Source organism: Engystomops pustulosus, chromosome 3, assembly GCF_040894005.1.
Source record: "Engystomops pustulosus chromosome 3, aEngPut4.maternal, whole genome shotgun sequence".
NCBI classification, from domain to species: Eukaryota; Metazoa; Chordata; class Amphibia; order Anura; family Leptodactylidae; genus Engystomops; species Engystomops pustulosus.
In genome coordinates, this window is record NC_092413.1 from 167458687 (window position 1) to 167484983 (window position 26297).

General features: G+C 40.8%; 2 protein-coding genes and 1 long non-coding RNA gene across 5 annotated transcripts in view; 2 read left to right on the forward strand and 1 right to left on the reverse strand.

The window, feature by feature from the left end:
* SMC4 (structural maintenance of chromosomes 4) overlaps positions 1 to 552 on the reverse strand; it is a 29897-nt gene extending 29345 nt beyond the window's left edge. The window contains exon 1 of one of the 3 annotated variants that reach the window (XM_072142906.1): positions 420 to 552. The gene's annotated coding sequence lies outside the window, so the exon portion shown is untranslated. Of the gene's footprint in view, positions 1 to 3; positions 94 to 136; positions 220 to 419 lie in introns of those variants that run through there. The other 2 variants (XM_072142908.1, XM_072142907.1) reach the window with 2 other exon arrangements.
* LOC140122251 (uncharacterized) lies at positions 30 to 8695 on the forward strand. The gene is made up of 3 exons (XR_011854300.1): positions 30 to 237; positions 486 to 681; positions 8227 to 8695. It is a non-coding gene; the product is annotated as an uncharacterized lncRNA (long non-coding RNA).
* Positions 8696 to 10633: 1938 nt separating this feature from the next.
* IFT80 (intraflagellar transport 80) overlaps positions 10634 to 26297 on the forward strand; it is a 70092-nt gene continuing 54428 nt past the window's right edge. The window contains exons 1-6 of the mRNA XM_072142910.1: positions 10634 to 11576; positions 12014 to 12124; positions 16867 to 16935; positions 19254 to 19363; positions 20440 to 20529; positions 22779 to 22916. Of these exons, the coding sequence (XP_071999011.1) occupies positions 11552 to 11576; positions 12014 to 12124; positions 16867 to 16935; positions 19254 to 19363; positions 20440 to 20529; positions 22779 to 22916 (543 nt within the window). The 5' untranslated portion in view covers positions 10634 to 11551. The remainder of the gene's footprint in view (positions 11577 to 12013; positions 12125 to 16866; positions 16936 to 19253; positions 19364 to 20439; positions 20530 to 22778; positions 22917 to 26297) is intronic.

The window sequence follows — 26297 nt, forward strand, 5'->3', positions numbered from 1 at the left end:
TACCACGAGAAAGACAATAATTGACGGTTACTGAACTACGAGGCGGTTTGAGAGGCGGGGCCAGGTTGCGAAGCAACGGAAAAAGACGTCTATGAGGGGCGGGACAGACTAATGGGCGGAACCTGAGCGTCTTTACCGTTTGGAAGCGCTAATTGGTTAATGTCAGGTCATGTGATCCATCAGGCGTCTACAGGCGCGGCCATTTTTCTGTCTGTCAAAAAGAGATTTTTGTAGCGGGTAATAAAGTATTTTAACACTGATCAAACAGTTGATTCTGTAAGGAAAGACTTTACGACTGGTAACTGCACTAGAGATGACTAGGTATCCTGCGCGGGAAGCTTGTCATTGAGCTCTTTACTAGGAAGAGCCGAGATTGGAAGACTTGAATCACTTATGCCAAGATCAAACATGGCGGTTACTTGTAGTCTGTAGTCGCCTTCCTCCGGGGATGTATAACATCTGCGAACATTCTTTCACCCATGCAGCAGAGACGCAGGTTTCCTTCTTCCAATAGATAACACACGCCGGGCATCAAGTCTCGGCGGTTTGCATTAAGATCTCGTGAGGGAGAATCGAAATCTCGCGATAGGTAACCATAGAGACGGAACGCGGCCACAAAGCTGGAGGGGAAGCGTAGCAAAGCTGCAACAGGGAGCAGAGGCCTGATCGAGCCCAGGGCAGGTAATGTGTGGTGATGGGGGAGCTTCATACATGTGCAGGCCTGATGTGGCCTCTCCTGCTGTGACATGGGGATGATATTTGGGCTCCGTGCACATCTGATGTGACGCGTTCATTTGAATGGAGCCATGTAGATGTCCGGGTTTTTCCTGAATCCGTGTGGAGAGGAAACTAAGAGCAGGTCAGATTCTTCACTGTGTTTGTGGCTCAGACCTTCTGATAGATGTCTAGGGAGGCATAAAACAAGGGATGATGCAGCGTTGCCGGACATGTTTGCAATCATGTGGTTGGGACAAGCTAGTGGCAGAATTTGTAAGCCTTCTATCTGCAAAAACGGATGACACGCGGACCAGCATGGCTCAGAAACTGTCTTCACGCACATAATCTTCATTTCTATAGCGCCATCAAATTCTGCAGCGCTTTACGAATCATAGGGGACATATACAAATAAAATAAGACAGTACAGTCTTATGGAACAATAGGATGGGGGGCCTGCTCACAAGAGTTTACAGTCTATGAGGATGAAGGGGGTGACACAATAATGACATGCGAACAGGAAAAATGTCCCCGGGAATGTAGTCCGTGGCCCCTGAAACGCACACGTTTTGTGTTATCATATTTAGACTTCTTGCAGACTAAGGCTAATTCTGCTCTCTGATATTTTTTTGTTTTGAAATATGGTAGTGATTTGGGACACTCGCCGATCCTTATGTCTGTACTATTAAACAAAAAAAATCTTTATATTTACCTTCTTATGAGCTACCCGCATAGTCACACAGTGAAGCCAGCCAACCACACCACAGCTTCACAGCGCATGCGCCATAGGTACAGCGCACAATAAATCTGGGGTGTGCAGCTCCGGCTTCAATGCATTACAGTGCAGGCGCTGGGAGCACAAGAGATGGGTCCGATGCACCTTATCAGACCCATCTCTATGTAAGTATAAAGGTTTTTTTTTTCCGATACTGGTCACAGAAGTACTCGCTTGACGCCGATTTGGTTCATAAGGACTTGTGGGTGGTTTAGTGTCCCACATCTCACTGACAGGTTGTCTTTAAAGGAATTGTACCATCGAAAACGGGGACACTTATTCATAGACTGTGGTAATCTTTTGATATTTGTTATCCATGGTCTCTTTCCTTACTTTACAAATATGCTAATGAGTCTGAAGGGCTCTCCTGGGGCTCTCAACAGTCCCTCTGTGTTGTAGCTTCACAGACTGTCTCCTTCTCTGACCCCTCAGCACTCACCCCACTTTCTGCCTGCTGCCTCACTGCAACAGAGGAAGTTTCAGCACACAGTAGGAGGAGGATGTGCTCCTGCACAGTGTAACAGCCATTGAAGCTACAGCATGGAGGGTCCATTATGATCAATAGCATAATAACCACAATCACTGTGCCTGGACCTATGAATAAGTGCCCCTAATTTATCATGCTTGATTTTGCTTTAAAAAACCACTGTTCATCTCTTGCTCAAAAGCAGTGTTTATGGTTCTGTATGTTAAAGAGATTGTTGGTATACCTAGGTAATCTCCTCCGTGCCATGAGCACAGCTATTCCTACCCAAGTCACTTCCATCTTCTCTTAGGCCCGTTCCACACTTGTGAGTGTGATGCGATGAACTCGCATCACACTCGCAACGCAAGCTGCCGGGAACGCACGGCCCAAACGCTGCGCACCGGGAGTGAACTGACATGCCGAGTTTACTCTCGCGGTGCAGCGTTCGGGCCGTGCATTCCCGGCAGCATGCGTTGCGAGTGTGATGCGAGTTCATTGCATCACACTCGCAAGTGTGTAACAGGCCTTAGAGTTGCCACATGATTATCACAGGATAAATCTCCAACTTCTCCATTGGAGAGAACAACGCTCCAGATGCTGAGGATACACAAAAAGTCCACAAACTGCTTCATTAGCATATTGTTTCAAATGAGAATTTCCCAGAAAGGACTTAATTGACATAAATAATTAAGGCGTGCTGGGAATCGCTATGCATCTTTTTAAAAATGTTTTCATCAGATTATAGCGCATTGGGAGAATAGACTTTCTTTCAAATAAAGCGCAGTTTGTCACTTGTTTCAGCCACAGGAGAGGTGACACAGATTGGTACCACATCCTGTGGCAGACTGGTAGCAGTTCAAACCCCAATCTTTAGATTTCTCTCATGAATTATGCAGCTGATTTTCTTTTAGCATCAGACAGGTGGTGGAATCGGTACAGAGAACAGTACATTTCCATTCTCTATGTAGTGGCATCATCTTATGACCACCCCTGCTGGAGGGATTGCACAAAGACACAAATTGTTTTTGCATATGAATTTTCCTGATGTTACTGCATGTCCTGGTGCTGCCTGAGGTAATGAATGCTGAATCCAGGTGTTTGGGCATAGCTCAATAGTACATGTGTGGTTACCGCTGCCGGGGTGCGGGGAGGGTCGTATACAAGGACAGTTAACATGACTTCAATATGGGAAGTTATTTTCACACAGGTACACTTTTTTAATAACATCCAATTGAAGAAAAGTAAATATTTGCCCTCATTGGCTAATCTTGTGATGTCATGGTGGGAGCTACAAACTATACGGAAGAGAATCCCTTCTATGACAACGAGTCGTATGGCAGATACATCGACTATCTCCTCCTAATTTGGATATTAAAATTAGAATTAAATAAACTTAATTAAAATCAATGTAATCTAAAATTCTGATTTTATTCTCATAAAGTCAGAAGTTGCCTTTATGGTCTTTAGACAAAGCTCCAATGTTCCAGTTTTATCACTACAATAAAGCCCAGAGTACCATGAAATCAGATAAAAAAGGCAAGAAATTGGAATACAATTTTAGTAATGGTTGTAGAGTAGTGGCCAAAAGGGTGTTTTCTTTATGATGTAGCTGTAATATGCTTGTTCATAGTAACTACTAATGTTAACCCCTTATCACCGACACTAGTTTTCAGCTCAATGACCAGACTCGATTTTTCAAATCTGACATGTCTCACGATAATTGGTTATAACTTCGGAACGCTTTAACATATCCCGGTGATTTTGAGAATGTTTTCTCGTGATACATTGTACTTCATGTTAGTTATAAAATTTTAGTGATACGTTTTGCGATTTGTTCTGAAAAAAAGTGAAAATTTGGCAAAAGTTTGTAAAAATTCTTCATTTTCCTAGTTTGAAATGTTCTGGTTCCCAGACAGGAAGTAAAACTACCCAAAAAGCTTGCTAAATTACATTTACGGAATGTCTGCTTTATGTTGGGATGATATTTTATGCATCCTCTCACTTTTCTAGGATGTTATGAGGCGCAGAACTTTAGGTGCGATTTTTCTCATTTTCATGAAAATTGCCAAAACTCACATTTTGAGGGAAAACTCAGCTTCCAAGTGACTTTGTAAGGCCTAAGTAATAGTAAAACCCCATAAATTACCCCACTATAGAAACTTCACCCCTCAACATATGTAAAACAACTTCTATTAAGTCCATTAACCCTTTAAGTGTTTCACATGGGTTAAAACAATATGGACCTGCGATTTAGAAACTATGGAATTTTTTTGGAACATACATTCATTTAGGCCAAACTGACATTTTCAGAATAAATTAAATGATGAAACGCACTGCAACGTTTGATGCCCAATTCCTCCCGAGTGTACTGATACCCCATATGTGGTGGTAAACTTCTGTACGGGCGCACAGCCGAGTATAGAATGAATGGAGGCGCCATTCACAGCAGATTTGTATTGTCACATTGTACAACCTATACATTTTTATTTTTTTTTGGTAATGCAAACATATGAGGGCTTAATTTTTACGGGATGAGATACAATGTATAGATAATTTATTTTGGGAGTCTAAAGCTTATTCATGAGATTTTATTAACTATTTCAAGGGGGACACAAACAAAATCATCAATTTTTATTTTGGATTTTTAGCATTTTTTTCCCCCCGTTCACCGTGATGTAAAAATAATATTTTATCTTTATTCTCTGGTTCACTACGATTGCGGTGATACCTCATTTATATAGTTTTTCTTATCTTTGCTCAATTTTCCTGAGCAAAACCAATATTGGAGAATATCGCATTGTTTTTACTATTGACAACTTTTTAGGGCCATAACTTCTGTATTTTTCTGTTGTCAGATCTGGTTGAGGGCTTATTTTTTGCGAAAAGAGTTGTTCTTTTCAGTCGTATCATATTAGGGAATGTAGCTTTTTTTGATCATTTTTAGAACATTTTTTGTGATAGTGTTTGATGAAAAATTGTATATTACGGGAAGTTTTTCGTGGTTATTTTTTTCATCGTTCCCCGAGCGGGTTCAATATTGATTTAGATTTATTGTACAGATTAATACGGACGCGGTGATACCAAATATGTACATTTTTTGTGTGTTTTATATACTGTATTTGCATTATATGTGTAACTGGGGAGATTATGGGACTTTATTTTATTTATTTAATTATTATTATAAAACAATTTAATCTTTTTTTTTTTACTTTCACTTATTTTCAACCTTTTGGCTTGAATAAGCGATCATCCGATCGCTTATTCAAGCCTCTACACTGCAATACACTTGTATTGCAGTGTATAGTGTAAGTAACTGAGCATGCCGCGCATGCTCAGTTACTTACAGCCGGGTCCTGCCAGGAAGGCAGAACCCGGCGAGAAGAGGAGCCGACAGCCCCGGGTCACTCGTCGGGACCCGGGGCAGCGGCAGGAGGGATCGGATCCCCCGGTAAGCACACCGGGGGGGTCCGATCCACGGGGGACACACTTGCGTGTAAGGGGTTAAACACCCGGGATCGGAGTTTTTCCGATCCCGGGTGTTAGTGCCGGGTCTGGGCTGTGATATCACAGCCCGACACCGACACCGGCACTATAATAACCCGATGTCCCGAAATCTTCTTCTGATGCGGCGCCGTAGAAAGGCGTCGCATCAGAAGAAGTACCCTTAATGACCGACGTAGATTCCCGATAGGGCGGTCATTAAGGGGTTAAAGGACACCTGTCATCAGGTCTGTGTCACTTGTCCTGTCACTACTACCTGTTAGAGCAGCTCACAAGGATCCCATCCCAGGCTTTATCTAGTTATTTCATACATTAATCATTATAAAATCATCTATTCTTTATTATGTAAATGAGGCTGGTCACATGGTCAGAGGCAGTGATGTCACCCCTGTTATCCCTCCCCTCTCCTCCCCCTGCTCATGTCTGTGTGTAATGTATAGTAAATGCTGCATCCTCCTAATATACAGGTGAGAGACACAGAGACATCAGCTACACATGAATGTGACATGTTCTGCTGTAACATGGCTGCCTGGAGCTGCTGTATCTCTCCTAAACACACACACATGCACACACAGGCTGCAGGGGGCGTGGCCACCAGCACCAGGAAGCACATCATTATACAGCCTCACATCATTATACAGGCTGTCAGTCAAGCACTGGGGGTGTGGCTGTGCCTCCCACTCATGAATAGAGTGGACAGCTTGAATATGCTAATGCTTCATTGGACATTTCACAGGTCATTTGCATACAGCTTTAGGACCTCATTGCTTAGGTTTACAGTCATGTAGAGGGACAATGAAGGGATAGAGGCAATGCTCTCTAATGGCAGTTTATGAAAATATATTTAGTTTAGGGGGTTATTTTGCATGACGGGTTCTCTTTAAAGGAAACCTACCACTTGAAGTGGTAGGTGTAAGATGCATATACCGAGCACCAGCTCAAGATGAGCTGGTGCTTACTTTTATTAGTGTCCGCGTGACGTTACCGGCTCTCCTTCACTTCCTATGTAGGCGCACGCACTGTCGCGCTCTTGGTGCGCCGAAGCTCCTTCGGCTGTAAAGAATAAAAAGTGTTTAAACAGCGATACAGTGGTTTAGGACACTAATGAAAGTAAGCACCGGCACCAGCTCACCCTGAGCTGGTGCTCGGTATATGCATCTTACACCTACCACTTGAAGTGGCAGGTTTCAGATGGAAATACCGAGCACCAGCTCAGGGTGAGCTGGTGCCGGAGCTTATTCTTGTTAGTGTTTTAAACCGCGGTAACGCGGTTTAAAACACTTTTTAAACTTTATAGCCGGCGCAGGGAGGTACGCGCTCGGCGCTTACAATGCCCGCGGCTCTCCTTCACTTCTTATGTAGCCGCGCGCACGGTAAGCGCTGAGCGCGTACCTCCCTGCGCCGGCTATAAAGTTTAAAAAGTGTTTTAAACCGCGATACCGCGGTTTAAAACACTAACAAAAATAAGCACCAGCTCACCCTGAGCTGGTGCTCGGTATTTCCACGATGTATACTTTTAATCGATGAAATAAACACAACTTTTACTAAATCTTACACCTGGACCTAAATGAGCTGGATCGTGGTGTGTTGCTACATATATATATATATAATGAATTAAATGTGAAAGGTTAAACCCCTTAAAGTATAAACACTTTTTTGCATGATGTCTGCGTACAAGAAAATGTATCAGACAAAAGAAAAAAAATGGACAAAAGATGCCTGTGCATTTTCTTTTTCGGCCCATTGACTTCTATTGAAGTCCGTGGGCCCTAGACGTGGAAAAAACGTGTGTGCTACAATTGTTTTTGACTTTGGGTTCGTGGAGAAAATCAGTCTTGCAAATGGCCACAGACAATAAATTCAGTAGTTTATCAGTGGAAATCACTGATAACACACGCGGGTGTCACTGTACCGTGCTGCTGCTGGAAAAAAGATGCAGCAAAAGCATGCTCTATGTAAGGCCTTGCAGCACTTCTCTCTATGGAGAGGGGAGGGATGAGGAGCCCTGACCTCTCCAGCCAAAAGTGATGCTAGGCTCGGGTCCTGGCCCGGACGTGCCATTCGTTTTGTGTGAAAGAAAAGTAAATGTAAAAAAAAACTTGTCACTATCCACCTCCTGAATCACTCTTGAGATGGTCAATTAAAGTTCTTATGATGTTGTGGTAGTATGTACCCAACTTAATGTTCATAGTCCCATCTGCCACCACATCCAGCCATAATCTAAAATTTTATTCGGGTTGAGAAGTGCACCTGGAATCTGCACGGTTAACATTGAGTAGACTCTGCCCTCCTCTGCTTTGGTTGCGCTCTTTACATACTAGAGAAGGCTAGTGACAATTGTCTGGCAGAATTTATTTTTAAACTAAATTTTAGGCAAAAAAGGCTAAGTTTACTAGGTTTTTAGCACTAAACACTTTAGATGCTGCTGTAATAGTGACCACAACACCTAAAGTATCTGTTATATGGGGCATTTTACAGCACTGCTGCACCCCTTCCAATGTGACATCACCAATGCGACAAGAAGTTCAAGTCATTGCACTTCAGCCTCTTGTTGCACTGAAATTGGGGTGTACTACTCCACTGTGTAAGTACTCAGGCGCTGGCAATAGAAGAAGCTGTGTAAGAATTAAGATTGCTGTGTGACGGACCGCCACTGCTCTGCAATCTGTGGCTATTGCTACACCCCATACCTTTAACTAGAAAGTAAAAGTATATGATTATTATTTGGAAGCTTTCATAGTAACTCCCCATTTTGTTTCCGTTTCTGTAGGTCTAAATTTTATTTACAGACATCTTTAAGTCGCTGCACAATGAGACTGAAGACTTCTTTATTGAAAGAACCAAAGCATATCCTTTACAATAAGAATCTGGAAAGGATCCATTGGTGTAAAGTGTGATGTGTTCCTGGAAAGCAGAAGTCCTAGAAAACAATACGGCAAATGTTTTTAGACAGTTTATGCCAAGTTTTGTGGAAGAGAAGAAAATGGCACAGCTTTTGTTGAATGTCAGTGTCTCAGAATATGTGTACATTTCATGTTCATGCAGTTCTCGCCTTTGCTGAGGCTGACAGAGCAAAACTTCAAGCGTAACTGTAAAGTTATGGGGATTTTACCAAATTATTATATGTGATTCCCCCTTTAAAAACAAACAGAACAATGCCTACATTGTGGTGCTTACCCTTTTCTTTCCAAAGTTATGGCATTGTCTGTTCTGAAAGTGTTAGACAAAAATCTTTCTCTCCAAAGACTAATATCTGTCTGTCTATGCCCTCAGGCTGGTGCCAGTTAGCTTGCCCACATATCCCATGATGCCTTGTGTTCTCTCTCAAAGTTAATCCAGTGAACACTGCACAGGGCACTTACAGGATGTGACTAGCCTGGCAGCTTCCATCACATGGAGGATCAGGGAACATGTAATAAGTGGTAGAAATCTTTAGTACATGAAGTCTATGCCTGTGCTGCTTGAGCACTAAGGGTTAATAGCTTATCTGCACAGAGTTGATACTGCTGATGACAAGGTGCAGGAGGGGAGCAGCATGAGGTGCAGAGAGAGACGGAGATAGTTCTGTAGAATCACAGACTGAGATGGAGGGACTGATTGGGGAACAGGGGAGATCTGTATCCATAGTCTTGGACACATCCAGCACTGCTACATACACAGAGAGAGCTCTGTCACGTGACCTCCTCTTCTGTCAACAGGGAGCAGCAGCTCCTCCCCTTCCATGAGTCATAGAATTTGTAGATGTGTTTATATTACAGACACGGCTTGTCAGCAGAGGAAGCTGCTACTGCAGCACTCGGGTAATCTGAGGGGGATAGCAAAGAAACTGCTGAATTTAGATAACACAGATAATAGACAAACTTGTTTTACTTTCCAAGAGTTATTGATTTGTGGAAAATAAAAAACCTTTACAGTTAATCTTTCAATCTTCAATGAGTTTACCAGGCTAAAACTATTGATTTCATATCCATTTGAATGGCTCTCAAACCTAGAAAACCTAGAATCGACAAATCGTATGTGTTCAAGAGAATGGAGCCATTTGTTAAAGGGGATGCCCAGCTACCTTTGTACTATGGTTTTATACCAAGAAACTTGTTTGCTATAGCCAATCACTGCCTTCAGCATTCACATACTGTAAATACATGACACATACACGCACCCGCTATAATGTTTCTGTAATGAAGCTTTATTGATAATCCTTGTTCCCATGACTGCAAAAATATCTGGAAAATGCAGTTGTCATTGGGACAAAAAAAAATTTGGTCTGCAGCTACAATGATAAAATATGCCACTTCTGACTTAACCTAAAGAGCCTATCTTGTACGTAACCCTGGGACTGCCTGTATTTGGTGTGTGTGACTTAAAAGGGTTGTCTAGCCTCATCAAACAAAGTTTTCCACTATCCCCTAGATCAGTGATTGCAAACCTTTTAGAGACCGAGTGCCCAAACTACAACAAAGACCCGCTTATTTATCGCAAAGTGCCAACACAGAAATTTAATTTGTGATTTATACTCCCTTCTCTGTCACAGCTTTCATTGATACCAGCACCTGAGGACACCAATAAAGCATAAAATAGTCCCAGGTACAGCTGTCACTTTAAAATAGCTCTGTGCACAGCAAGTCCTGGGCTGTCTGGGACTGCAGGAAGATACCTGGAGTCATCTCTGGTGATGGCCTGAGTGCCCACAGAAAGGGCTTTGAGTGCCACCTCTGGCACCAGTGCCATAGGTTAGCCATCACTGACCTAGATAGTGTATAATTTACAGACCAGTGGGGGCTCCCAGTGGTGTAACCCGCACTAATCATGAAAAAAGATCCGTTCTACCCATAATTGCACTCGGCAGATGATCGCACATTCACCTGATGCTCTACTCATTTCAATGGCACCGCACCGGCAGAGATAGCTGAGTGCAGTACACCGCTACTGCTGGCAGTGCCATAGCTCGTAAATGAAGGAGCGGTGTGCATGTCCGACCTGTCATTTCGTTCATTTGGGGTACAACAGTCCTCTATTATCATGATCTGTGTAGTTCCCACACCTGAAGCCCCAATGATCAGCAAATTATCCCCTATTCCGTGTATAGGGGAAAACTTGATAGGCGCGTTGTTGTGGTTGGACAATCCCTTTGCCTCATGTACATCATTTATGTGTCATATTTACAATTTGTGAATTCTGAGGTCCGTGATTAGCTACAGTAAAGTTTCCTACACTAAAACCATAGTACAAAGGTCCCCCTGTAGTGTTCCCAATGCATGCAACATGCTGTCAGGAGAAGATGTAATGAAAGACAGAAAGATGTTGGCTTCCTATCATATACTCCATCAATGTTCATCTGTGAGTAGTGGTGAGCAAAGTCCTTTTGGATCTTGTACTGATCACTAATATAAGCTGTGAGCTTTTCTACCCAATACCTGCTCTTCATGTAGTGAGAATGAATGTCTCATCTTATGTCTTAACATTATTGTCCTGTAACTAGGAATGAGGGGATGTGGTTGAGACTGTAGAGCAAATAAAGGTGGAGTGCTGTCATGACTTCTGCAGGATTTACATTATGACCTGCAAAGTTCATGTCTACCTGTATGTAAGATGTGACTTGACATTGAGTTATTAGTATGAACAAAAACACTTGTGACAATCCCAATGCTCACCAAGGACCAATCCATGCTCATGGGATTCAGTGTGATAATGGTTAAGCACTGGATACACATATGGATGTAGAGAGAGTGCCAGGGTTGGATAAGCAGGAAAGTTCCAGACCTCATGGAAATGGAGATTTGTTCTAAACTATAAAATGAAAATTAGTCAAATGCATTTAAGTCATTTGGGCGATAACTTCTGTGATTTTATAAGCTTTTTTCTGAAGACCATATGTTAAGCTCCTTAATTCCTTAGTACATAAGGAGCTTGTTAGCTGTGTGGGTTGGACCTCTGCAGATGAGCTCTATTCCTGCGGTGATGACCACCAGATTCTAAAGTGGAACTTGCTAAATGGCGAAACTTCATTGGTTGTAAAACTTCCAGATGACACATATCCTATTGACCTTCATTGGTTCCCCAAAAATGTGGGCAGCAAAAAGCAAGGGCAGTCTGATATGTTTGTAATTACAAGCTCTGATGGTAAGTGTCTGTGCTTCATACAGCCTCCATGTTTTATACCTAGTTAAAGGGGTTGTCCACTTTTAGCAAATAATTGATATTGTTTTTCTAAAAAGGTTTACAACACAATTTTCCAATATAGATTCTGTATCAATTTATCTTTGGTTTTCTGGATCTGGTTTTCTGGATCTGGTGTCATGCTGTATTGTTTACTTCCTGTGGATAAAAACCTGTCCATGGTCATGTTATATCACACGAGTGCACGGCTCGTTATATCACACAGCTCTGATTACTCTCTGTGATACTAATGGCTTGTGCACCTGTGTGATGTCACATGACCCAAGCACCAGTATTTATCCACAGGATAAAAGCAGAGATCTAGAAAACATTTTTCAGCACTTCATTTTTTGGGAAAACCAATTTAAAAAGTGACCATATATCTCGTGCTTTCTTATTAGGAAAATTCCATCTGATATCCAAGTTGGGACGAGTTGAGAAAAGTGTTGATGCTCACTCTGGAGCGGTGCTTGCTGGTCGCTGGAATTATGATGGAACAGCATTGGTAACAGGTAAAATGTGGTTTTATAACACAGATGTGGTGTGAATGGTATATGGAATAAACATTCTGCATTATCAGTACTATGATCAGTGTACAGACTGTACATCTCAAATCAAAACCACTGTGAAAATTCTGAATGTTTGGGTTTCAGAGTATTAATTGTCCATGTCTATCCATAGTAAAAGGAAGTAGTCTAAAGCCTCGATCTTATTTTTCTCTCGGACTGCCAAGCAGTCTTAAATAGTAAGTAAATCTCTGAAGATAATTTTCATTTTATTTCAGAAATGAATAGAGCAGATAAGAGCAATAGTTGTATTATACTTAGAGAAGTTGGTCATTTTTCAATAATTTTCTTCCATTAGACATGCAGCTCCATGTATATGTACCCGTGCCTTTGCCTGCTTTGAAAGCTTCAGTCTTTCCATGTTCTCACCATGCTGCACTCTGTGTATATATACACAGCTACCTACCACTGTCTCTCTCTTCTCACACTCCATCCTCACTGACAGAGACAGTAAGAGGTGAGGGGGGCGGAGGATGATTAGTTCTTTTCCTGCTGCTGCACTCAGCACAAGTGTAAGTAGCGGGGCTGCTTAATCACTCGATGAACATTAAGGAAGTAAAGGCACATGAGCAACCTATGTAAAAGAGGCCAACCCCTTTAATTATGGGAAGTGGCTACTTTTTTCTGTTTCTTCTTTCTCCTGCAGTGAGCATTTTATCTGAAAGTCCCCTGGGATCCATCTACTTCAGAAAGATAAGGAGGCAATTGACTATGTTATTTCCTCAATCATTCTAGGGACTGGCTAAAGGGGTATTCACATCTGGGCATTTACATTTAATTTAATTCACCTGCCATATATGTACAATTTTCTAATTGGATGTTATTAAAAAATGTAGCTGTGTGAGAATAATTTCCCATAAATGTAATCATTAAGTCGCTTAAAAACAAGATCGCTGCCTCTAGCAGCGGTGGCCACGTATACGCTATTAAGGCAACCGACAATCTGGATTTAGTATTTATTACCACGGACGGCTGCAGGACATTCAGTGGCTCCAAGACATTTTATATGCAAAAACGATTTGTTTCTTTGCGCAATCACTCCAGCAGTGGTGGTCGTATCCAAGGACAACAATCTTAGTTTTAAGAGACAATAGGGCTACGTTTATGGTAAATTCACACATCTACATTTTTTTTAATAACATCCAAGTGAAGAATTGTATATTTATGTCAGATTAATTAAATTCAATGTCAGTGCTTAGGTTAGAATAACCCTTTACATTTTTAGATACTGTATCAGGTACTTATATCTTTTTCTGTCAGTGGATATAGGACCGAAAGCTGATTTACATGAAGTGCCTAAATAAGGACCAATATTTCTTTAATAAAGTATATTACAAAGTTTACTACAATACCATATTACAATATTTATGTAATTTGGTCGAAAGTTTAGTAACTCTTTAAACCGTAAGTCGGCACATCATTGTCACACCAAAAATCGACAAAAAAAAAATGCCAAAAATCTGTTGTTCTAAATCAAGTGTCAAAAACTATTATAATCCTATATTTTTATCTGTTGGGAGCTCATAGAAGACCTCAGAGTTTGCAATATCATTTTTCGAGAAGTGTAATAATACTCTCACCATTTTGAGGAGTATTTTTAGTTAAGGAGGAGTATGAAATCATCAGTAATACAAATAAATTGGCGTACATATTGTTAATAGATGGCTTTTCATGCAAGAAAATAATTATCCTAAGTACTCGAGTATAAGAGGAGTTTTTCAGCACAAAAAGCCGAAAAACCCTAACTCGATTTATACTCCAATCTAAAAAAACTGTACTCAACTTTCCGATGTGAATAAATAGCTGAGGATGAGAGTAATGTAGATAGGAAGCTCCAGTATAGGGAGGTCTGTCTGCCCCCCAATTGAGGAGATCGCATCATCCTTCCCGGCTAATGGGAGATATACACTCACCGGCCACTTTATTAGGTACACCTGTCCAACTGCTCGTTAACACTTAATTTCTAATCAGCCAATCACATGGCGGCAACTCGGTACATTTAGGCATGTAGACATGGTCAAGACAATCTCCTGCAGTTCAAACCGAGCATCAGTATGGGGTAGAAAGGTGATTTGAGTGCCTTTGAACGTGGCATGGTTGTTGGTGCCAGAAGGGCTGGTCTGAGTATTTCAGAAACTGCTGATCTACTGGGATTTTCACGCACAACCATCTCTAGGGTTTACAGAGAATGGTCCGAAAAAGAAAAAACATCCAGTGAGCGGCAGTTCTGTGGGCGGAAATGCCTTGTTGATGCCAGAGGTCAGAGGAGAATGGGCAGACTGGTTCCAGCTGATAGAAAGGCAACAGTGACTCAAATCGCCACCCGTTACAACCAAGGTAGGCAGAAGAGCATCTCTGAACGCACAGTACGTCGAACTTTGAGGCAGATGGGCTACAGCAGCAGAAGACCACACCGGGTGCCACTCCTTTCAGCTAAGAACAGGAAACTGAGGCTACAATTTGCACAAGCTCATCGAAATTGGACAGTAGAAGATTGGAAAAACGTTGCCTGGTCTGATGAGTCTCGATTTCTTCTGCGACATTCGGATGGTAGGGTCAGAATTTGGCGTCAACAACATGAAAGCATGGATCCATCCTGCCTTGTATCAATTGTTCAGGCTGGTGGTGGTGGTATCATGGTGTGGGGAATATTTTCTTGGCACTCTTTGGGCCCCTTGGTATCAATTGAGCATCGTTGCACCGCCACAGCCTACCTGAGTATTGTTGCTGACCATGTCCATCCCTTTATGACCACAATGTACCCAACATCTGATGGCTACTTTCAGCAGGATAATGCGCCATGTCATAAAGTTGGAATCATCTCAGACTGGTTTCTTGTACATGACAATGAGTTCACTGTACTCAAATGGCCTCCACAGTCACCAGATCTCAATCCAATAGAGCATCTTTGGGATGTGGTGGAACGGGAGATTCGCATCATGGATGTGCAGCCGACAAATCTGCGGCAACTGTGATGCCATCAGGTCAATATGGACCAAAATCTCTGAGGAATGCTTCCAGCACCTTGTTGAATCTATGCCACGAAGAATTGAGGCAGCTTTGAAGGCAAAAGGGGGTCGAACCCGTTACTAGCATGGTGTACAGGCAGTCCCGGGTTACATATAGGATAGGGTCTGTAGGTTTGTTCTTAAGTTGAGTTTGTATGTAAGTCAGAACTGTATATTTTATCATTGTAATCCCAGCCAGAACTTTTTTGGTCTCTGTGACAATTGGATTTTTAAAATGTTGGGTTGTCATAAGAATCAATATTAACACTAAAGCTTCATTACAGACACCTTTGATAACTGTTACAGCTGATTATTGTAGCCTAGGACTAAAGTACAATAAATTACCAATATCCAGAGGTCCGTTTGTAACTAGGGGTCGTATGTAAGTCAAGTGTTCTTAAGTAGGGGACCGCCTGTACCTAATAAAGTGGCCGGTGAGTGTATAATAATAATTTTTATTGATATAGTGCCATCAATTTCTGCAGCGCTTTATAAATCATAGGGGGCATATACAAATATTACATTACAGATTACAAACCGTCATATGGAAGAATAGGAGTGAGGGCCCTGCTCACAAGAGCTTACAGTTTATGAGACCTCTTTTACGTCACCTCTACCTGTTTTATATCCTTTTGGAAATGCCTACTGAACCATTATAAGATGGCAATATTATCTGATCCTAAGACATGGGGTATCGATGGTTTATTTGTTGTCCACTGTCTTACAAATGCTTGTTTGGCTGATGTCTATTTCCATTGACCCTCCTCATACTCAAGAACATACGTTCTCACTGGTGAGAAGGGACTAAGGGTGTGACACGTGGTGTTTGTAGGCTGTTTTTATTAGTGCGTCTTCAGATCGGTAATTAAGGTAATTGGTCAAACCTGTCAAAAACGCATACGGTTTTCAAAAAAGCGTGTGGTTTTTACAATCTAAAAACGGCCTAAAAAAGCCACGTGTGTCACCTCCCTCAGGGTCCATTAGGCACCTTTAGCTATTAGCCTTAAAGGGAAGCTCTCATCATTTTTCAGTGATGATCGGTTTCAGAATGGAATGGAATGCTCAATACAAATCATGTTTTGGTTAGTCCATTTCACTTCTTTACAAACGTTTCTCGTGTTCATGCTGTTTCCATTATTGTGGCTTCCAATTGGAATTTAGCCTGCTATATTTGACCGCACAAATTTTGGGAAATATGTTGGTATTTGTTCAGTTTTTATAATCCCTCACTTACATTTAAGTTTTCCCGATCAGCATCGCTAATAAGGGAGTTTGTGGGAGTTATTTGCTGCAGTAAATGATCAACTCTAATGGAAATTTTCATAGCAATGCCTCGAAGAGGCAGCCTCCAGTCCATTACAGATTAATGGAGTGTTACTGTATGTTCCATGGGTCACATACTTCTGGCCACAGTCCTACAGTAGTTAACTCTCCAGTGTAACATTATATTCTATTTTACTAAAGGGAAAAATTGTGTTTCCCATTTAAATTGTTGAAATGTTTAATTGATACTGTTATACATATTTTACTCTGTATACTCTTCTTATAAGGATTATAATTATTCAATGTTTCAGAAAAACAGCTGCTCATCCACAGCAAAAAACATATGTTGAGTATGGCGATAACACCACATTTCACCCTTTTGCAAAATCCAGTAAACTTATTTTTGTATTTCTGCAGCTGGTGAAGATGGACACATAAAGATATGGTCTAAAAGTGGTATGCTGAGATCCACATTGGCCCAGAATGGTAAGTAGGTAATACGGAATACTGGAGCTCATGTACTTTCTCTAGCCAGTGTTCCCTGTTGGTAGCACACACAGCACTGCTACTTCCATTCACTTACACGCAGTTTCTCACTATGATTATTATGTGGTGACATCATTTTCAGATTACAAGTTGCAGTGTAATGTTAGACTAGATTGTTTTAAACTGCCCCAGGTTTGTTAGTGTCAGATGATATATCTGTAGCAATGTTAGAACCAGTTCACACCTGTGTTTGAACTCCCCGTATCATCTTCGGTCACTAAAGCAACAGGTCTAATTAAAGTTACGGAAAATTGGACATTTTAACAGATTTGTTAGACTTCTGTCATTACTTTATTTAGTGACCGAAGTAAATAACTGAGGCCTGCAGCGGGTGTGAACTGAGCCTTTGAGATTTATCAGATTGTCTGAGGTAAAACTGTTCAAATTGCCTATGGAAACCAATCGGAGCTCAGCTTTCATGTTATAAACCGCTGTTGGGAAATGAAAGCTGAGCTCTGACTCGTTGCAATAGGGAACTGGAACAGTTTTACCTCAGACTTTTCTGATAAATCTCCCCCTTCGTGTCAGTTTGCAGCATATCTCCTGTCCAATTTCCTGCTGAAATAACGTAAGCAGTAATGGAAGTGGTGCAAATAGATATTAATGGAAGCCATTCAATGTCCATTACAATCAAGTGATGATCTCTTAGACTTCCATTATTATTGGTTTAGAGAAGGAAGATGATAGCGGAGTTCTGAACACTTTCTTAAACTTAGCCTTTGCCTGTTTCATCTATCTTTACACCTCATATTGGTTGTGTTGGTTTGGCAGGTTGCTACTAAGCCATTCCCATGCAGAACCTATGGAGTCAGGGAACAACATAGACTACTGTATATTATTGCTTTGCAGATTGTGGTCCTAAATGCCAGGTATTCCCCAATTAGAATGAATAGAATTAGAAAGCATAATTATAAAAATGTACATTGATTAGGATCATTAGTGCTTCACATATAAACTCTTATAATGAATGAGGAGCTGATAATAATATGTTCTAAGATGCACTATGAAGCATAATCCACATCACCAGTACAATGTGTATTTGACGAAGGAATCGGATCTGCCAGCTTTTTATTAATGGTCTTCTTCCCCTGATTTAATGATGATTGCCCCCCACACGGGGCTGCCTTTAGAAAGAAGCCTTAGTCCTGTTCTGTAACAACTTTGGTTTTTTTCTTGCTGAGCCTCCAGTGGGGAGAATAGTGGCGTTTGTCCCTCCCTCTAGGCCAATCTCTACAAGACTTGGCTGCGCCAGCTGAGTACTTTGTTTAAACAGCAGCGTTAATTGTGGGGCCGCTGTCATCTAATAGTGGAGGGGTTTTGTTCAAGAATAAATAACAAAGAGCAGGCTTCACACCCGCGCCCAGAGCTGAGCACTGGCATCGATCGACCACTCTGCACTATGTTCTATATGAACTTGTCAAAGATCTGTTAAACTAAGATTGTATATTATAGTCTATGACCAAGCAGCATCCAAAAAAAGTCCTTAAAAAGCATCTTATATTACCATATTAGTGAACTCCGACCAATATAAAAAGTGTTGTTTGGGATCATCACATTTTTGTCAGGCATTGGGGGTTTTAAAGCTACTGTCAAGCCTATGGCGATTCCAATGATCAGTACAGTGTGCGTTCTACGTTCTGTTCACAGTATTTTAAACAAGTTAGTGTGTGTAAGCAGACTACTTTATTAAAGGGGTTAGCCTGGAATATTTTTTTTATATGTGGCTGGGCCCCCCTCCTGTTCAGTGCTGTTGCCGCCTGTCATGGCCAGCCTATGTTTGTGTTGTAAGGCTGTAGGTGATGTCAAGACTACAGCAGGAACCTGCTCCAGATAATAATAATATTGTAAGTCAAAGCCATTAGTGGTTGAACACACAGAACAGGTCTTTCCGTAGACTCTGCAGAGGTAAAGTATAAGTGAAAGACTTTACCTGATCTGTGTTCACCCACATCTGTATTTTTGTTCACAATAACTGATTGAAATAACTAAAAACCTAATGGAGATGTGAATTGGGCCTTAGATTGTCTGTCTATTTAAAATGTGCACTCTGTAAATTATACAGAAATAGTAAATCTGCCTCAAAGTTTTTACTACTGTACCAATGTGTGTAAAAGCCACTGTTCACACCATGATATTCCACCTGCCTGTAAATACTATGAATACCACACAAGTTTTCTAACCTTACTTAGGTTTTTAGTTTAATTCTAATAATGGCCTACTAAGTACTTTTTTTTTTTTTTTTCCTTGAATTTGTGTAGGTTTGCCGGTTTACTCTGTTGCCTGGGGTCCTGATTCTGAGAAAGTCCTCTACCCTGTAGGAAAACAGCTGATCATTAAACCACTGCAGCCAAGTTCCAAAGTATTACAGGTATCAAATGACATCCATCTATTACTTGCCTACAGACAGACAAAGTATTTCAGTTCTCTATGCACACTCAGTAATATCCTAATAAATCAGTAGTGTCCACGACACTTGCACTTCTAGGGGGAGATTTATTGTGCGCCAGTGTATGATGAAAGCCCCACCTTCTGGCAATGCATCAAGATACTTGATGGGCTTAGGTCTCCTGATGTATCCAGCGGGTGGCATACTTTGTGCAAAAACCATGCCAAGGTGAACCTTAACATGGTTGAGGTAGTGCACGGGGCAGAAACCCCCTGTGCCAGGCCACTCTGCCACCAGCTGTGCCCCCACCCTTAGACTTTTCCCACTGATGATCAGAGATACATTTCTTGCTGCTATACAAAACTATAGAATGTCCTACTGAATGTCTCACAATATTGTGTATGTAAAAACAGGAGGTGGCTTGACTCCTGTCATATATACAAAGCCAGGGTCATTAATAATCCTAAAATATGACTACAAAAACGTTCATACTTCCTCTGCACTACAATAATCCTAAGACCTAGACATAGGCTTCTAGACATAGCAAAACCTCCTGTCACAGAAAAATGCCGAAATATTTTTCTGCTATTTAAAGTTTTCCGACATTGTAAACAGCGTATATTTTAATACCAGATGTAACTTGTGTGGAATCATGGTGGTATGACACAAAATACAGGTGGTCCACGGAAATCTTGGATCTGGAGCTGTCCTAAGGCCTCCAGCTGTTTCCCGATACCTAGGACATGATAGCTTGGTTGTGCAAAACAGCTGTGAACTACTGGAGGGGTTCCAGAAACAGGAATATGTTGTTGTTTCCAGCTGTCTGAGGGGGGTGGAGGAAGAGACTCCCTTATTACTTCTGCAGAGTCCAATTGGACATTTTGCTGAAGTGAAATATCCATTAAAATTGATGGTTCTCCATTGAGAGCCCCTATCTAATACTATGGCAGCAATATGCAGGATGTCAAACACTAGAAGGTCCCGGTTGCTGGTAAACTTGGTGAACTGGACCATATTTCTATGACTTGGAGCTCACAACTTCTCCTTCGTCTTTTAAGTGGAAAGCTCACGAGGGAGTCATTTTGAAGGTTGACTGGAATCCTGTGAATGACTTGATCCTATCTGCTGGAGAGGACTGTAAATATAAGGTGCGTAGATATTGTTTTGTCGTATTCTATTATCATATAGGTAAATGAACAAAGAAAATTGCTTTTATGCTTCTAAAACTGAAAATTTTTGAAACTAAAATTATTATACTTGGGTAGTTCCAATGACACATTGGGAGAATTGATGAACCCCCCCTAAGCCAGTCTTTTTCAGATTTGCTACTATTTATTGTAGTGGTCCCTGTTCTGCTCTCCACTTTACCAAAAAATTGGATGGGGCTTGTTGGAATGGGGGCTTCCCTACTCCCTCTTGAAATGGCAGATTTACACTGAAAAAAATTATATACATTTTTTAGCTCCCATCTATGCATCTCTTGAGCACACAAGACAAGACTGGGTGTATGAGGCACTATTCTTGATAATTTCCCCAATACAATAGTGAATATTTGTCTATTGATATCTGTTGTTATAGTAAAGTTAGCTTTGCAATATGTAATCTGCTTTTCAAATGCACTATTAAGGAAAACTGAGGTCAGATGAACATCTTTGTGATTGAGGGTTGTTGTTTCCTGAATGTCCAGGTTAATTTTTGCAGTTCTGTTTTGCTCTTCTTTAACCCCTTAACAAACAGGCCCTTTTTTGTTTTTGCATTTCCATTTTTCATTCCCTACCTTCAAAAATCTATAACTTTTTTTTCAATTATTATTTTTCAATGTAAAGAGCTCTGTGAGGGATTGTTTTCTGCGCAGCAAATTGCACAGAATGGCACAGAGACAGTATTTAATATTCCAGGCCGTGTACTTGGAAGCGGGAAAATTCCAATGCAGCAAAATTGGAGGAAAAAACACATTTGCACCATTTTCTTGTGGGCTTGGGTTTTGCAGTTTTCGCTGTGTGCCCCTAATGACATGTCTACTCTATTCTTTGGGTCGGTACGATCACGGGGATACCATATTTATATAGGTTTTGTAATGTTTTCATACTTTTACAAAAATTAAAACCTCCTGTACAGAAAAAAAAATTCTTCATTACGACATCCGTGTATGGGGCTATATGTGGTGTACTTTTTTGCAAGATGAGATGACATTTTCAATGCTACCATTTTGAGGACTGTACAGTTTGATCACTTTTATTTATCTTCTATTTTTCATTACATGGTTAAATGCCAGGAATAGCTGTTATTATATTTTGATACATCGGACATTTTGGATTTTCAACGTCATCTGTTACAATGTGCAAATCGCACGTTGTAATAAGCTACAAAGAGAACCAAGGCTACCATGGAAACGGATCGATGCTCTAAGCCAATATTGTGTTGCCCAAGTGGCGGCGATGGAAGGGTTGACACTCACAATCGGTGCTGGTACAAATTGTGGGTGTTGCCGTTGGGTGTTTGCTGCAATATACAGCAAATACCCACCATCTTTATAAGGAGTGGGCTCAGCCCGTGAGTCCATACACCTGCTGCCACCGTGTGATGTACTAATACGTCACATAACAATTTTTACTTTAAATTTTTTTACGACATGTGAAACTTTTATTTAAATTACAAAAGATGCTATAAATATGTACAGCGTCAATCCATAGCCATTGTCCAGGTTCAGGGGCAGAGGGTGCATGTTCTTTTGCAGAGTGTCTTCTGCAGCTCCTTCTGCATTCTGCCTTTAGCTTACAGGCTGGAGGTGGCTCACTTGAAACAGTCTTATCTCTTGAGTCATGGCACCTACAAACAAATTAGGTGTCCTTTTAAAACCAAGATTGTGTTTCTAGGTGTTACAGAATCCGAGATATCCATTGTTAAAGTTGCAGTCGGTATTTGAGATCTGTGTTTAAAAATCACATTTTTTAATGTAACTTTAACAGTAGATATCTCCAATTTTGTTTCATCTTAAATATTAAAGAAGAGATGCTCCTCTCTAATAAAATTCCATCAGTTTTGTTTCTAGGTTCCCCGGTTCAGGAGATATGGCCATTTAAAGTTTGACACTGTTGTGGCATGTGCAGATAGGATGTGTATAGCCGTATAGCAGTTGTGAAGGGGATAAAGAGCCGTTACAAAAGGACCTCTCCCGTAGGAGAACCTTATATGTCCATGCATTACACCGACTGCTCATTGATTTGAAGTTGGTGCTTTGTTAATTTAAAATACGGTAAACCACAAATTACTACTGACCTCTAGGAGTGCCAGCAATGGGAAACCTCTTGTAACCTTAAAAACTTTTTATTGGCCATTCCCATTTTATTATTATGGATATTTGTCAAATAAATGCATCTCTTTATTCTCTATAAAGGTTTGGGACAGCTATGGACGGGCCCTGTACAGCTCAACATCTCATGAATATCCTATCACCTCAGTTTCTTGGGCACCAGATGGAGACCTATTTGCTGTGGGATCTTTCCATACTCTGCGCCTGTGTGATAAAACTGGGGTAAGAAAGAATATGATAAATTCTTTACATACTGTTAGTTTACATAATAATAATAATAATAACAATATGGCCAAACCCTGATCTATACATTGTGAGGATGTTACACTTCTTCTAGGACTATACAGAATGATCACACACTACCTCTGCTTAGCCAATTATGTTTCCTAAGGCTTGATGTAAAGTATATATTCATTTTATTCCACTGAAATAAAGACTAATACTGGGAAGGTGTGATTGACCACAGTATATTAACTAGACTTCATGGACAAAAAACGGGGGTTGCAGCTGCAGCCAGCACCCAAGGGTAAAGGCGACTCCAAGCTATTGTGTTTCCTTCTTGTTCTGAGTCCTTGCAGCTGGCCTCCAGGGGATACTTGATTGTTCATTTCTGATTATTGTCGCTCCTAGTGATATCATTGTCTCTGATTGGAATGATGCTAATAATAATATTATCTGCACCTCCTTAATTCGTGTATTTTAGTGTTTAGGAGATTTATGCCATAGGACCTTCTGTTAAGCACTGTTATGAGCTGCTGCTTTTGGGTGCTCGCAGCTGTGGGATTCACATGGGACTGCAGGCAAAACTGTACTCATGTAATAGTGATATAACATCACAGGTAAGCCTCTGCTCACAACACAAGTATACATGTTAGCTTCCTGGCCAATTTACAAAAATTACCCGTATTTACCATTCACCAGAGTGTCCTTATGGCTTAAATTAGGTAAATTTATATATGCCAGTACACTATATTTTGCAGTTTGGTCTAGAATACCATACAAATATATAAAGTAAACACAAAGAAAAAAAGTATATAGTTTCTTTAACCAGAAGGCACAAAACATAAAGAGCATATAAGTTTGTATATAGGAAAGATAAAAAGGTTAAAAAAGTAAGTTTGCAGAATAACCTTTAAAAACTAAATGTAAGGGTTATGTGGGTCATTTATTAACCAGTGCAATATTTCCAAATCAGGCTCACGTGTAGCTACCAGACTATACTATGTAGAGTATTATATAAAAAGACAACTGCACAGCCAAAAGGTTTAATAAAACCCAAATGCTGTGAACAGTCAAATATCCCAGAATTAGGAGTCACATCAAATTTCTGCCGCAAAGTGTATAAAATAATATACCGTACTCAAGCAAAATAGTCTACAGATGAACCTGATTTATCATCCAGTATGAAGCCAATAATGAAGCCGGCTTAGCTCATTTTCTTGAATGTCAGAATTTTCATAGTTTTCTTAGTTTTATTTTTTTTATTGCTCAGCGTATGATAAATGGTTTTGCACCTAAACTGTTTTTCTTTATTCCGAGAAGTGTTCTTCATACAGGTAGGTCATGATACCTGTAAAAAGTTGTTCTGGGTCCAGATATGGAAATAATAACTTCCAATGATTGCTGCCCAAAAAGGCTACAAGTCGGCTAACTGAGCTGCAGACAGCGATCTATGAATAATACACTGTCGCATAATATCTTTAACTTGGAAAGATGACAACTACATAGATGAAAATTCTGCAGAGCGCCTGTATATTCAGCACTTGGGGCGGCTGTTGTTTCACCTTTATTGAAGCTGTTTGCCACATGGCAGCTTGAGACAGTGACTGTGGGGTGAACAGCTTAGCAACGGTCAGGTCCACCTTTGTTAAGAAGCAGCTGGGGATTGGGCTGGAAAACAGTGCAGCAACAGATGACCTCATCCCTAGTAAGTTGTGGATACAATTAGGACTATCCCTTAGGATGTGACCTTGCCACAGCTCTGTCACATCCAAAATAGGCACCAGATTTGTATGTTGGCGTAAGCCGGACAGAATGGCCTATCAAAGCTTTCCCTTACGGGATATTCGCCCTGATCTGGACAAACAGTAGGAGTTTTTTTTTTTTATTGTAATATACACAGAAGAGCTGCAGTATCAGTTTGCCACGGTCCCCCAGGCTTCAGATCTCAATGACTGCCATCTGATGCCTGCCTGGACAGCGCAGTGTCTACTACACAGGCAGGAGGGCACTAGGAAGAAGTATACAAAAATATAAAAGATTTATTTCCTTTTGAATCACAATGTCTTCGGCAAGGTTGTGTCTTTTCCGTTTTCAGAGACTGTAAAACTGAAAATTACTAAGCAAATGGTCCAACATAATAACAGCTTATTCCTGGATTAAATTTCCTAGTATTTTCAGCCAGCACGGATGGAACTGGAGAGAGAAAATGTTAAGATGTTGATGCAGAATATGCCTCATAGGCAGTATACTACTTTTCATGGGTACATTTCTAGTTTTGATGGGTCGGGCAGTGAAAGTTAGTCAGACGATCCTATCATTTTCTTTACTTTTTGTCTAATATACACCCCCCCCTCCGTCATTCTTGGAGCAGACAATTTTTTTTGGCTTTTAAAGCCAAGTGCAATTTTTTTTTTTTTTTTTTTATTTCTTTCTATGTAACTTTTCCCTCGCAGTGATCTATTTAAAAAAAAACGTCTTTCATAAACCTAAATTTGGCAAATTGTATTCTAATAGTGTAATTGTGATGTATTTAAATATTGCAGCTGCGGTTCAGAACAGAGATCCTAGATTTGTTCTATTACCGGATAGTCTTTTTACTCTTTTGACTATAGCTAAGCTAAATATTGGCCCCTTCTTTCAGGCTTGGATTCATCTACTTTATTCTCTCCCTCATGCCATGGCGCGAACAAACCTTAATATCTCTGAATCCTATCGGAACGGGGGACACTGCAGTGGTGCCCCTTGTCCGCTCTTTTATTCGCTTTGGCCAATGTACCACTAGCGTTAGCTATTCAGTCTACCCTAATGAAAGTTATTGTAAGGAGCTCCACCTCTGAAAAAGTTTCCTTGTACACTGATGACACCCTAGTGTACCTTCCTGACGACGGTCCCTCCCTATCTTCTCTTTTAGAGCTGATTGAGAGGTTTGGTTACAGGTTAATTGGCCTAAATCTGTATTGTTCTCCTTGTCTCCAGGTATGTCCCTGATATAACTCTCCCTATTCCACCATTGATAGGATCTCAATTCAAGTATTTGGGAGTTCAGGTATCACTTAATCCTCAAGACTTTAAAGCTTTGAATTCAGATCCGCTGATCACCAACAACGTTGTTCGTGGCAGCCCTTACCTTTGTCCCTCTATGGTAGGATTAATATATTTTAAAATCATTTATCTCCCTAAATTTATCTGCCTATTTCATGGATGCCCAATTATTCTCCCAAAAAGTATGTTCTGGTTGTCTCGATTTAGCCTTGCCTTGCTTCGGGCTCTGAAGGTGGTGGTGGGGGGTATGGCTGCTCCTAATGTATACTTCTTGACCTCTCAGGTATTGTATGCTCACTGGTGGCTGGACCTTGATTCGAGTGTTGTAGCCACGTTACT